At 42.4% G+C, this 14,334-nt stretch overlaps 1 protein-coding gene across 4 annotated transcripts in view; it reads right to left on the bottom strand.

Annotated features, from left to right (window-relative positions):
- Positions 1-8,416: 8,416 nt before the first annotated feature.
- The window catches only part of MTFR1 (mitochondrial fission regulator 1), a 35,455-nt gene continuing 29,537 nt past the window's right edge, over positions 8,417-14,334 (bottom strand). For all 4 annotated transcript variants that reach the window (XM_050941179.1, XM_050941180.1, XM_050941181.1 and 1 more), the window contains 3 exons: positions 12,805-13,054; positions 12,442-12,610; positions 8,417-10,435 (listed from right to left, as the gene is read on the bottom strand). In XM_050941179.1, the coding sequence (XP_050797136.1) occupies positions 10,376-10,435; positions 12,442-12,610; positions 12,805-13,054 (479 nt within the window). In that variant the 3' untranslated portion in view covers positions 8,417-10,375. The remainder of the gene's footprint in view (positions 10,436-12,441; positions 12,611-12,804; positions 13,055-14,334) is intronic.

Genomic DNA, 14,334 nt, shown 5'->3' with positions numbered 1-14,334 from the left:
CCTACCAGAGCAGCATCCTGTACCCCCTCCTGCACCCCAACACTCTGCTCCACCCAGAGCCCCCTCCTGCACCCAAAATCCCTCCCTGAGCTTGCACCCCACGCCCCGTCCTACACCCCAACCCCTTCCCCCTCCCACACTGCGAACCTCTCGGCCCCAGCCCAGAGCCCACACCCCCTCCCAAACCCCTACCCCAGCCCAGTGAAAGTGAGGGTGGGGGAGAGCGAGTGACTGGTGGGGGGATGGAGTGAGTTTGAAGGGGTTTTGGGGAAGGGGCGGGGTAGATCCTGGTTTGCCCTTAAATTCAAAAAGTGATCTTGGGCATAAAAAGATTGGGCACCACTGATTTACATTTTGTAAACAGGAAGCAAAATGAACTGTGGCTTGCGTTCAACAACAATCCAAATAAGAATTATCGGGAACTTGGAATGTACTTCAGACGGGTTAAAGTTGGGCCATGGAATATAGTTCGGTGGCACATACTAAAATACATCACCACGTCATTTATGACATATTTAATAGTTTCCTGTAATTTGAGTAATGTGAAAGACATAATAATGGCTGATTCATCATGTTCCTTTGTGATGTGCTGTCTGAAAACCAGAGATGTGTAAAATGGACATTATAATTAGAGCTGGTCTGAAACTTTTTGAAATGTTTTTACTTGGAAAATGATGACTTGTCTAAATGAAAATTTTGAGGATATGAAACTTCCATTGGGAAGGTTTCTTGGGTTCACAATGGAATTTCTGATCAATTCCAGAATGAATATATTCCTACCCCAGAATATCCAATAACCCAGTGGTTAGGGCACTTACCACAGATATGTGGGAGACTCAGGTTTAAGTTCCTGCTCTGCCTGATTTAGATTAGGGACTTGAACATGGGTCTCCCACATCTCTGCTGAGTGCTCTAACGACTGGGCTATGGTTATTACTGGGTGTGGTCTATGTTTTTCAATGAAAACCCTCAAAGGGTCTCCGTTTTATTCTTCCTCAGACTGAAAACAAATGTCAAAACCTCAAGTTTTTTGCAAAATGGATTTTTGTTTTTTGGCCACTCTTATTTATAGTTGAACATTTTAGGTTTCCTTAGGCATTTATTTTACTATAGAGTCCAGTTAAGCCTATTAGGCTTGAAGTAAATGTTCGCTAAGTGAAATTTGCATGTGGTACTTTAAATACCAATTTTTAGGAAGGTGGTATATGAACCAGTAAAGTTTAGGAACCACTGATTTTCAACATTAAGTGACCTGAAGAGAATTTTTTAATGGCATTGCTGTTTACTTCATGATTAAAAAGGGAATGGGGGGAGTATTTTTTTAACCTAAGGAAGGTCTATTTTTTCCCTGGAGATCTCTGAAAATGTGCACTGAAATCTCTCCTTCACATTGTTTCTGCCCACTGTTGATTAGTCATTAGCGTTAAAAGGTGCTTGCAAAAAGGCTATTTGAAAGTGAGACATGACACTGAGCGATTCAAAGGAAGGAAAGGTTAGTTACCTTACAGTAACTTGATTTCTTCAACATGTTTTGTCCCTATGGATGCTCTACCATAGCTTGCACGCATACCCACGTACTCTCTACCGGAGAATGCAGAGCAGTTTCTGCGGGCCTGCAGACACAGCAGCATGTTGTGCCTCCAATGAGGGCATGTAAGGAGGCACATGGACCCACCACCACTCAGTTCCTTTTTGACCACAAAGTAGAGCCTCCACAGCAAAGGGGAAAGAGGGCAGGGAGGTGGAACACCCATGGGGACAGAACACCTCAAAGAACTCAAATTACTGTAAGGCAAGTAACCTTTCTGAGTATATGTTCCTATGGGTGCTCCACTGTAGGAGACTCCCAGGCAGTAACTCAGTGAGGAGGTTTGACTGTTCAAAGGACTGCCAAAAGTAGTATCATCCCTGGAAGCAGGTAAGATGGCGTAATGCTTGGCAAAGGTCAGGATGAAAGACCAAGTTGCAGTCCTACAGATTTCTGTTATGGGGTTGTCTTTCAGCAGAGCTACAGATACGGACTAGGCTCTAATGGAGTGCACTGTTACTCTGTAAGGAGGGCTATATCCCAGCAGATTTGTAACAGGGTAAAATGCAACCTCAAACCCTCTTTGACAGTCTTTGAGTGGAATTGGGTTGTCCCATCATCCTCTCTGCAAATGATACAAATAATCTAGGAGAGGCCTGGAAGGTCTTAGTTCTATAAAGATACATGGTGAGAGTCCTTCTGACTCTAGTGTAATGTAGGCTGGCCTCCTCTCTGGAGGCTTGAGGCTTTGAGTGAAGCACTTGTAGATGGATCTCTTAATTAATATGGAATTACAGAGACACCTTGGGGAGGAAGCGAGGATGGGGACACAGTGTAATCTTGTCTTTTATAGAAGGTAAATGGCAGGTCTTCCTAAGAGCAGGGTCTATCACTTTTCAAGCTGAAGTGATAGCTGTATGGAATCAAGTCTAAGGGAGACGTGGAGGAGAAAACAGGCAGTCATTGGTTCAAATGAAGATTTCCTCAGGCCACCGAAAATCAAATTAAGGTCCCACTGGGTGGCCGGGGCCATACAGGGAAAACAAGTTGTGAAAGCCTTCAAAGAATTTGGAGCTAGTGGGATGTGCAAAAACTGAGATGCTATCGATAGGTGAGTGGAAGGCTGTGATAGCAGCCAAATGTACTCTGACTGAGCTCATTGATAGACCTCATCTTCAAATTAGACAGGTAAGTATAGGATTCTGGAGAGCAGAATATCTGATGCTTGAGAATAGTGAAGAGAACACCAGAAATTGAAACATTTGGCCTTTTGAAGTTAAGTTTTGCAAGTACTAGGTTTCCAGATTGGATAAGATCCAGTCAGTTCTCCTAACAGGTTAGCTCCATCCTCGAGACTCATCTGGGAACCATGCGCTCAGGTTCAGGAAAAGGGGGTTGGGATGGATCAGAGTCTCAGAGTTCTGTGATAGGAGATCCTTCCTGAGATGAACTTAGAGAGGCACTGCCAGAATGAGGTTTGAGTACACACTTATCTTGGCCAGGAGAGTGCTACGAGGATAATCGTTGTTCTTACTTGTCACAGTTTGAGTAAGGTTTTGAGAATCAGAGGTAGAAGTGGGTAAGCATATAGCAGTATATGGGGCTATGGTGTTATCAGGGCATCTCCCAATGAAGTGTGACTGTTTCCTCCCTTGGAGCAGAAAAGGCAACATTTTGCATTGGATGGAGAAGCAAAGAGGTATGCCTCTGGGAGACCTCAGGTTTGCCAGATGCTATGGAAGATAGAATTGTTGAACTCCCATCCGTGGTCCTGATGCAAGTTCCTGCTCAGGAGGGCTGGAGAGCTGAAGGCCTCTTGACTCACTCTCAACTCCATCAAGGTACACACTGTGGCTGTGGGCGCTCTTCACCCTCTCAGTTTTTACCCACCCTTTAACTGACGAACTCTGGAAGGCCCATTCAACCTGTTGCTCCTCAGTGGGACCTCAATCTAGTCCTTATGTCATGAATGACCTCTCCCTTTGTGAACCCCTGGCCTCCTGCTGTCTTTCTCTTCTTTCCATAAAAGTCACCTTCCTGGTGGCTATCACCTCTGCAAGGAGGGTTGACTAACTGGGAGCCAGGAAGGCAAACCTTCCTTTCACCACATTTCATAAGGATAAAGTTTTGCTGCGTTTCCATCCCATTTCTACTGAAAGTGTTTTCTTGCTTCCACCTCAACTAACCCATACATTTGCCAACTTCCTTTCCTAAACAACATGCATTGAATGAGGAAAGGCAGTTTCACTCCCTCGTTGTCCATAGGATCCTGACCTTTTACCTACAAAGGAGGAAGCTTTTGCAGAAGTCTGCCAGACTATTAGTTACCAGACTATAGCAGAGAGAATTAAAGAACAGGCCATCCCCACTCAGAGAATCTGAAAGTGGGCCTCAGGGTCCATTATGCTCTGCTATCAACTATTAGGACAGTTCCCACCAGATGGGATCTGGGCCCATTCCATGAGAGTGCAGGAATTAAGTACCATGGTGTTTCAAGACGAGTCCCTAGTGGACATATGTAAGGTGGCCATGTGGAGTTCAGTATACACATTTTCTGCTCATTATGCTCTAGTGCATGATTCTGTTTGGCGCAGCAGTTCTCCCACAATTCCATCATCTTCCTTGCACCCTCCTCCTAGCTAGGTACTGCTTATTAATCACCCTCAATGAAATACAATGAGGACCATCACTCGAAGCAGGGGAGGTTACTTACCTGTAACTGGAGGTTCTTCAAGACGCGTGGTCCCTATCTGTATTCCAATTCCAACCTCCTTCCTCTCTGCTGCAGATCTGGTAGATCTCCAGTGGAGAAGGACCTGAAGATGTGGTCAGTCCACCCTGCCCTTTGTCTCAGGTGAAAACACGAGGCAATGCAAGGGCACATGCATGTACCGATGAACGCTACTACTTTGAAAAGCTCTGACTCCAGGCACATGGAGCTGGTGCATAGCCTTTGGTGGAACAGAGAGACCACACATCTCAAAGAACCTTCAGTTACAGGCAACCTTCCATCTCTGTCCCTTCCTCTCTTGCATTCATGGCCTGATCTGGAAGATGTGCTTAGAGCACACACAAACCAGCACAAAAGATTCTGGAGGAGGTGGTGCATTCTGCCTTAACTTTTATCACAGTGATTAGCATGCTAAGAGGCTGAAGACTGAGGTTCAAATTCCCACCATGTCTGATGTGGCATAGGGTCTCCCACCTTCCAGGAGAGTGTCCTAACTCCTGGGCTTTGGGGTATTCTGGAGCTGGTTTCTGTGTCTCCTGTTGGAGGTATCCCACTGCATATACTTTGGTCTCTGGTCCAATGAATATTCAGAGTAACTGGTGGCTAGGGTGCTCAGCTGATTCAATGAATAGTTATTTATACACAGTGGAACACATTCACTGACCAGTGTGAGCCCAGAATACTTCTCTGCCACGTACCCAAGCCACTGGACAATGAAGTGGGAGACCCAAGTTCTAATCCGTTCTCTACGGTGCACAGTAGGGGGGAACTTCAACCTGGGTCTCCCACATGGTGAGTGAGTGAGGGGGACAGTTTACCTACTTAACTCCCATAGAGGGTTCATGGCTCTGAATACCAAGTGGAGGGAGGTTGCTCCCTGTTGCCAAAACTTGTGCTTCTAAATCCCTTTGAGTGGTGAGTCTTAGGCTACACTCCTCTCCTTGGCATTTCCTAGTATTTGGCTTAGGTGGCTCCTTGCTCAGCAGGCTTGCTTTTGTGAACCTCATTCTTAGCAGCCCAGCTCTCCCTATGCATTATATAAAGAACCTGGGTGCTTAACTCAAGGATGTGAATGGTAATAGGTGCCAAAAAGGTAAGTAAGTGCTACAACACTCAGTACCTCAGTTCCCCTTTCTGAATCCCCTGTTCAGTTTTTATCCCAAGACGGTTACTTTCCAATCTTTCCCCCCTTAAGTTGTTAGTACTGGAACCTACTAAGGGAAGCTTTTTTCCAACTCTAGGAGTGTAGTCCTTTACCCATTTGCAACTGGAAACAGGCCCAAACAAAACCTTGATTCCAAACTCGCCAATGATTCTCATACTTCATTGACCTGCAACCCCCTTCTGACAACAAAAATTACTACATGACCCTGAGTGTGGTGGGCCCCCAAGATGTGGCACCCTAAGGGGGGGAAGAAGTGGGGCAAAGTGCAAGGGGTTCAGCCCTGGGCTGGGGGAGGCACTGTAATCTGAGCCCTGCTGCTGAAGCCTGGACCCCAGCAAGTCTAACGATCATCCCAGCAACCCCATTAAAATGGGGTCACAATCCACTTTGGGGTCCCAACCCCCAGTTTGAGAACTGCTGGGCTAACCCCAAACACCTGATCTAGTTGCCCCTAAGCTGTGGAAAAATTGCATGTAGAGCTAAATCCAAGCTTTAGATATAAGGCATATCTCTGTATGGTGAGGTCCACAGTGAATTTCCTTAATTTGAACACTCCTACTTAAGAATGCTTGGCTCTGACTGTCACGCTTGTATATGTATCACTGTGTGAGGGGGAAGGATGGAAAGCAGGGAATACAAGTCTAGGCTTTGTTAGTTTTGTGTTTGACTCCATGCATAGAACCCATGTGCTCTTTGACCGTTGGCAAGTGACTTCCTCTGTTATGCACCTTCCTCAGTTGTAGATGGGTGTGTGAAAAATAGCACCTTATATTTGATTGCAAAGAAACCATGAGTTACGGTTCAGGAGTAAGGGCACTTGTAGCTTCCTTTGAAACCACAAGTCCAGCCTTCCATGTAGTGGAAGGACAGCTTCCAGTACTTAAAAATTTTAGGCTGGGATTTTCAATGATAGCCCTCAGTTAACTAATTTAAACAAACAAATTAACTGACTTGTTTAGTGGAAGAGAAGGTTCAGAGTTCAGTTGTGGCGCCTAAGCCTTGCCTCTGTGCATTACAAGTGCAAAATATTTAAATGCCCTTTTGTAAACTTTCATTGTGTTACTTAGTTACACATGCTAGAGATTTAATAAATTGTGATTGTCAAATGAGATATTTCAGTTGTAATTTGATTCTCATGGGTTATGAAATTAGTAAAGTGGGAACTATGTTACAAACCTTAAGATACTGTTTCTATAGGCAGTGCAATATGAAGGTAAATATTAACCTGATTTTGGTGGGTGTGAGGAAGCAAAATACAAGGTTAACAATATGGACTAGCTTCATAATAGGATATAGGCATTACAGTGCCTAGCTTGTAGGCACCGAGAAAAACACTGGGATTCCTAAAGTCTAGGTTAGAAACCTGGAAGCCACCACAATAGGCAGCTGCCTGCCTAAACTACTCAATGGGAGATGCTGACTAGAGCTGTGTTTCCCTGCCCCGCTCCTGGAGTCAGGCACATTTTTTGGGAGGGTGGGGTGTGGAAATAAGGAGGATTGCTGCCCACCTTAACTTAACCTAGTTGTCAGAGCACTCCCCCTGTATGTGCAAGGCCTGGGTTGACTCCTGCCTGCAGAGGGAGAAGAGATCTGAGCAGGGGTCTTTCACCTCTCAGTGCCCTAACCATTTGAGAACTAGTCTGCAATGGGTCTTCCTCAAATCTCTGGTTGAAGCTGTTCCACTGTGTATAAATACATACTCACTGGAATAGGGGAACTGGCTCTTGGGTCACCCACTGGGAGTGTCCTAACCACCAGCTTTACTCATTCTCTTCTCTCTCGGGCCCCATGACTTTATACACCCTAGATAGTTTCAACAGGAGAGCAGGAGGAAAACCTACATCAGAATAACCCAATCATTTGCACACTTTCTGGAGAGTATCAGAGGGGTAGCCGTGTTAGTCTGGATCTGTAAAAGCAGCAAAGAACCTTATAGACTAACAGCACCTCTGTTAGTCTATAAAGTGCCACAGGATTCTTTGCTGCTTTTTCTGGAGAGGTTGGCAATAACTGTTAATCCTTCTTTTCCCCATAGCTCCCTCCTATCAGGTAGAGGGCAAAATTGAGCTACACAATCCTGCAAGAGTGATCTAACTACTGGGCTCACAACACGTCCTCCCACAGCTTGAATGGGCCCTGAACTGCTAGGTGGCCTCAGAGCATGACTTCTGGATTGGGCCCTGCAGATGAATGTTTATCTTCCCTGTTTTGTAGATCGTGCCAGGGCATGAGTGTCTGGCTGCCTAGAATGAGGCACCAGTGCACGTGCCCAGAGGCAAAAAAAAACTTAAGCACTTAAGAACTTTTTCAGCAAAAATTTAGGCACTGAGTTTAGGTGCCAAAACACACAGGGGTTTTGTGAGTTCCGGGGACACTTAAGTGCTGGATGGAAGTAGAGATAGAATGATCCATTGAAAGGTACCTTGGATTGTATATCATTGGTTGGAACTTGCTGACTTGCAAACCTCTACACGTGTGAAGACACGAAAAACAGGCTAACCCACCTGAAAGCATGGTTACCGATGAGTATGAGGGGTCTGGAAGAAAAGTCTTGTGGAGGAGGGGAAGGAAATGCTAATCAATGTTTTTGAGAAATGGATCTCTGAACTCCTCTACATAACTAAAGAGGAAGGAAGTCTGGAAGAATCCATACTTAAGCACCAAAAGTAAAAATGAAGTATCCTTTGCTCACTTGCTTCCACAACTCCACTGCTTGAACAGAACAAGCACCTGCACTTCAAATTAAAATGCACTGCTTTTCCCTATTTCCACCACGCTGCTGTGCAGGAGTAGCAGTTTTCCATAGCATACACTAATCCTGTGACATAGGAGTAAAGTGCCATACTGGAGCTGGATACTTTTAAATATCTTGGGAGGATGCAGCTAGACTCTCTTCAGATCTCTACCACTTCTGAATTTGTTTTCAAGTGACCATTTTCCCCCCAAAGGCAGCCAACTAATGCCCAGGTGATCAAGACAGACACTGCCAAAGTCAAGTCAGCATTTTGTTTTTTCTATTTTGTACATCTCAGTATAGCACTAAATACAAATAACTCTTTGGAGACCAAGTAAAGTGATTTTGGAAAAAATACTGTTCAAAGTATTTAGAAGAGCAAAGAAAGAGAGGAATTTTTAGTTAAAACATTTATCCATTTTTTTTAACTTTTAACAGCTTTGTAAATACAGCACTTTCAAGTATTACATCAGAAATAAAAGCCCTTGATCACACTATTTAAATCTCAATTTGTTAATACTGACTAGCATGCTTTACACATCATCTTCAATAACTTAGGGTGGATGGAAAATGCTGCACTTTTCCAGTAGTTGAAGAAGAAAAAAAAAAAAAGGTTCCAGAACAAGCACTTGCATCACAACTCCAGTAGCCAACTGTTCCTTCAGAATGAGATTGCTGACCCACTTTCTCTACTTGTATTTATTCACATTCAAAAGAAACTTCTTGTCAGTTTACTTGATATGTAGCCAAGCTAGTTCTGTTGTGTTCCTGCTTGTTAGTCCTGTGAATGCCAGAATGTTTTCTACCCAATTTTTCCAACACTTGGGAAAACTGGATTGCATTTGTGTACAAAAAGACTCATGGTTTCCCCCTGATGATCCACCTTGGTGCCGATCAGGCAAGACAAAGCTGCAATATGAAAAGGTGCCTAGAGGATTTCCCCAGGTGCTCCTCAGGTGACCCAGCCTGTCTAGGATCTCCTACACCAGTGCTTCCCTGGAGCTAGTGCAGGGATTGTAGTCAGGATATCCCTGGCTGCTGAAATATTACCTTGGGGCCATGGGCAGTTAGCACAAATAAGGGTACCATTCAGTCTCTTCTGCTTTACGCTGAGGGCTAACCCAGCACAAGACCTCCCCATTAACTGTGTAGAGGGTAAAGACATCTCTCGTGTGTCAAGCACTCCCCAGCTGCAACTGAGATCATGGCCTCCGAAAGCAGTAAGATTTTACTGACAAACACCCTACAGTTCATTTATAAGCACTCCATTTCTTCTCATCTCTACTACTGTAACTTCCCAGACTTCCACATTTGCTCACTCCGACACATACCCTGACATTCTGTCTGAAGTATTTTAATCTACGCTGCTGTTCTACCCTATTTCACACACACTGGTCTACCTTTTGACAGAGAACTGAAGCTAGCTGTGGCCAGTTGCTCAAGATGATCAAGTTCACTTTTAAGACGCTATATATATATATTGGGGGGCAAAGAGAGGGGAAACGGAACATTCTGCATTGAGAGAAGGGCAGTCTCATTTGAGAAATCTTGCTATTTCTGAAATGCTCTATTCCATACCACTCAGCTTTGTAACAAGTAAAATCAATGAAGCTTAGAGATTATCTTTTTCTCCATCATTATTAACTAAACATACCCTTGCATGAGCTGTTTATGCTTTTCAGGCTAAAACCAGCCAAAGCTGTGTTAAACTAATGAGATCTCATTTGGAACAGAAGTTGCTAGTCTCAAACTAAATGCTGCAGTGCAAGAAACTTGTTACATCAGGTATTACATGAGAGTAAAATGACTGACAGTAACTTGACAGTACTTCATTCCCATTATTATCAGTTATACAAACTGTCTGAAGACTGTCAGTCATGCATACAAAACCATCTGTACAGATAAATTAGTGTTAAAATAAAACCACCACCGAAAAGTCTTAGTATTTTAGGTATTGAAAGCTAGATTTTAAAGTTTATAGGTTTAAAAACTTGTACTGTCTCTCAACTCAACCTCCTTGTTAAAAGTCACATACGGACAAGTACCTCTAGAATTCAAAATGTAAAACAAAGGCACTATGTTTTTAATAATTTTAGGCCAGTATTTTTTTTTTGTTTTGTTTTGTAGGAGGACACTAAATACCAAGAGACACTTACTACATAACATTGATTTCTAATAAAAGTAGCTGGATAATCTTTTGTAATGATATAAGAATAGTTAAGATTTTTCAATTAAAGTCTTCATTTTTCCTGTAGGCTTCAGCAAGTGTGGTCCAAACTGAAAAGGAAAAACATGTATGTTACAATACGTACAGATCCTGGAAATTGTTGCATCATTTTATAATCCAAATTCATAAGTGCTCCGGGAACTCAAGCAGAGGCCACCCATCATTTGTCTGCTTTCCCTTGCTGCCATGGATGCAAACTGGATTTGATGTAGATGAATCCTACCCACAAAGTAACTAGAAATTGTCTCACAGGGGAAACTCATATCAGGAACTGAGTGAAGTTACTCAGATTAACCAGATGACTCCGCTCCCAGAACAAATCTGCTGACTGAGACTTTTTCTGCACCACAGAATCCACAAAGGCACTCTTGCCATCAGTGCTAACAATCTCATCTGTTCCAAGTCCTCTGTAAACCACGTATAATGAAATGTGAGGACCAGACTTGGGGGCGGGGAAAGGCTGTCCAAGGTTAAAAATGTTATTAGACCACAACTAGTGTTTGTCACCACCACAATATTCTCTGTCAAAGGCTTCCAGCAACTCTCCAGTTCCATTAGCCTCTGATGTTTACTATCCAATCAAGTCCCTTGCCCCAACAAAAGATGGACCACAAAGTGGAAGTAATAATGAACATTCCATGCCACAAGCCAAATATTAACTCATGATTTTCTCTGAAGTCTTGTGAGATTTGTTCTCTTAAAATCCCCAGCTCCTGGAGGCAAGTAATCAAGTAAGAATCTCAGCCCTTGTTACAAAAAAATATAGCCCTCATGGTTGTAGAAAAGAACCTGCAAATGTTACCTGAATGCACCCCAAAAACTCAAGACATAAAACAAAATAATAAAGGTTGGGATTTTTTAAGTCACCTGATTTTTGAATGCTTATGGTTGGTAATCTAGTTCTTCCCCAATCAGACCCAGAACACAACCAGCTGTATGAGTAAGGTTATTATGCTTTCTGCCTCTTTTGCTATTTGTTTTCATTTTTGTTTTTCAAGCTGAGTGAAGTGCAAGAGATTAATCTGATCACTTATTTGTTCTTTTCTGTCTCACAATGCTCAGTGACTGTTTACCAGACTACAGGCAACGTTTACTGCCCAGCAAAACTGGATTTAACGGGAATAAAAAAAAAGGGAAAACATGAAAGGATTCCTATTCTAAGTGTTGTAACTAGAAATACTGATAGATGCATTGCATGCACTACTTGAAACTTAACATGGGAGAAAAACCCTTTTACTTCAATCATTTTTAAACACAACTTGAGTTTTCCCAGCACCATGTTTAATTTATTTATTTTTAAAATGGAAGCTGGTTGCCTTTTAAAGTCTTAGTGATGCAATAAAACCTTGCTAGCATGCTCATGGTTTACCTGGTCAGCAGAAGCCCTAGATAAACTTGCCCCCTGCAGTGCTTTAAATGACAACAGTCTCTCCATTCCCCAGCACTGCTGATGAACAGGTCAAGCTTTCTGGATTCTCATTAAATTGTCTACCTATTCCCAATAGGCACGTGCAGTATTGCCAACACTAAGCGTTAAAAAATCAGAAGTCAGGCCCCAAAGTCATTTAAACACACACAAACAGAAAAGTATGCATCTGATGAAGTGGGTATTCGCTCACGAAAGCTTATGCTCCAATACATGTGTTAGTCTTTAAGGTGCCACAGGACGCATGGTTGCTGCTTGCTACAAACAGAAAAAGCACACAAACATTTCAGGTTGCCTTTGACGTGAATCCTTATGGTTGATATTTTATGGATTCTCTCTACAACTATGAGGGCTCAAGACTTTCATTTAAAAAAAAAAAGTGATTCTCTCATATAAAGTCCTAGCTCCTGGATACACAAATTCTCTGAGATTTATATTACAAAAGAATGAGAATTGGCTACATTGCCCATGTCTATGTTGCAATATGTGGCACACCTGTGAATGCTTATTGGGGTTTTGTGGAGATGGAGCTGGTCTGACAGCCATCTAAGGTTTTTAAAGAGAAATTTACATTGGCTTCAACGTATGTAGGACTGAACCCTGTGATGTGTCAAGAATTTCAATACTCACCAGCATCATTTCAGATGTTGCCTTTGTTTCAGACTCTGGAATCTGTTTTTCAGTTTCACATTGGTTATCACTTCTGTATCGATAAGCAAATTTCTTTTTGAGAGCTTCAGCTATTAGTGCTACAGGATCAGTCGGGTCAGGTGATTTGCATTTTGTGCCTTCTGCTGGTCTTCAAAGGGAAAGGGAAATTAACAGTCACACAGCAAGTCTTTAGAATGAAGTTAGAGCATCTTTGCATTCCTGTGTTGCCTTTCAAATGCTAGATCAGCAACAGGCCAAAATTCAAATGTTTCTCCATGAAAACAACTGAGCAAGGCTTTACACTGTGCATTAATCAAATTACACAAATTATTGTGTACTCACCTTTTCACTGCGCGCAGTTTGACACTGTTCATGTCTTTGAGGATCTCTAGCATGTTTGGTATTTCAGGCTTCTTTGGACCATTATCTATCAAAGTCTGTCCGGCGTTTATTTTCTTTCCTTTCCGCTCTTTAATGAGATCAATAGCAGACATACTCCGATGTACCCCAGAAGCTGGAAGAGGCGGTGGAGGAGGTGGTGGTGGTGGTGGCGGCGCTGGTGCAGGAGCTGATGCAGTAGGACTTAATCCAGCTAAAACATACCAAGACATTCATTCTCAGTAAGAACTAAATGCCCTTTTAAAGAAAGCTTGATACATCAAGTGTTCTGAAAAGTAACAGATTTACTACATATCAATTTATTTTTTCCTCAAAAGGTTCTTGTCACAAGCCTACTGGCCCAGTTTAAGTCCTAAACCACCTAAAAATGAAGCATTAAAACCACCTCAGCTAATTACTGTTCCAAAAGGATGTTCAGTTCCTAGTTCAGATATAACAGCAGATGTACATCCACGGCAAACCAACAAAACTTGTTCAACACCAGGACCTGTTTCCACCAACTCTGCCTCCTTTTGGGGTCTATCAGTATTTCGAGATGCTTGGAGATAGTTTGAAAGGCAAAGTTACATTCTTAAGGCAGCCACTGTGCCTGGAAGAAATCATTGTTTAGAAATAATTACACACATTAACAACAGTTTGGCCAGACAACAGCAATGAATGCATCCCAAGTAAAAATTCCAATTATACTTGTCATTTGTCAAGACGAGATTCTAAATGAAATTGCTTATTGACTGTAATCACAACCCCTATATAAGCAGTAGTTATTCGTGCTAATTATTTTCAGAAATGAAGGACTTCTCACATGAGATTCTTAAACTTGAATGGCGGAGTTCAAAAAGTCATGTGAATCCCAGTTAAAAAGTCTTCACCTTGTTTCTGTTACCACCCATGTTTTTCTTTAAAGCCTTCCTAAACCTCAAGAGCAGAATCTGGCAACTGTCTGAACCAATTAGTTTGTAACAAAAATCTTAAATTAAAGCTTCTTGCACCACTTTAGGTGAATATTAAGTCAGTATCACAGGAGTCTCCAAAGATATTACACTGGTCCTGGCAGAGAGAACTTCACAAATATTTTGTTTCTAAAAAACGACTATGGAATTGAAGTCACTGACTCTGCTCATGCAAATTGGGACCATATTTTTATTTAACAAAAATCTTCACCCACCCACCCTTAATTAATCTTAAAAGTGAACCAAACCAACTATCTGGGAGAGACAGATGTATAACGTTGACATATTTAAAGCAGTTGCCAGATTCTACCAGAAGAGGGAGGTAAAGGAACTGTTTAAACTGAAATCTAGATTGAAAGCCTTCTAACGAACAGAAGGAAAAATCACATCTAGAAAAAATATTAATCAAGGACATTTGCTATTTAGGTCATTATTAGCATTTTAGCAATTTGGTATGTTTAGAAGTATGTTAATTTCAGGCTACTGTTGCTTTCAAAAGGAGGAATGGAACAATTATCTTTCA

The sequence above is a fragment of the Gopherus flavomarginatus genome, chromosome 2 (genome assembly GCF_025201925.1).
Source record: "Gopherus flavomarginatus isolate rGopFla2 chromosome 2, rGopFla2.mat.asm, whole genome shotgun sequence".
In the NCBI taxonomy this organism is placed as follows: domain Eukaryota; kingdom Metazoa; phylum Chordata; order Testudines; family Testudinidae; genus Gopherus; species Gopherus flavomarginatus.
Note: the sequence above shows the minus strand (reverse complement) of the source record. Positions and strands in the feature narration are given on the sequence as shown.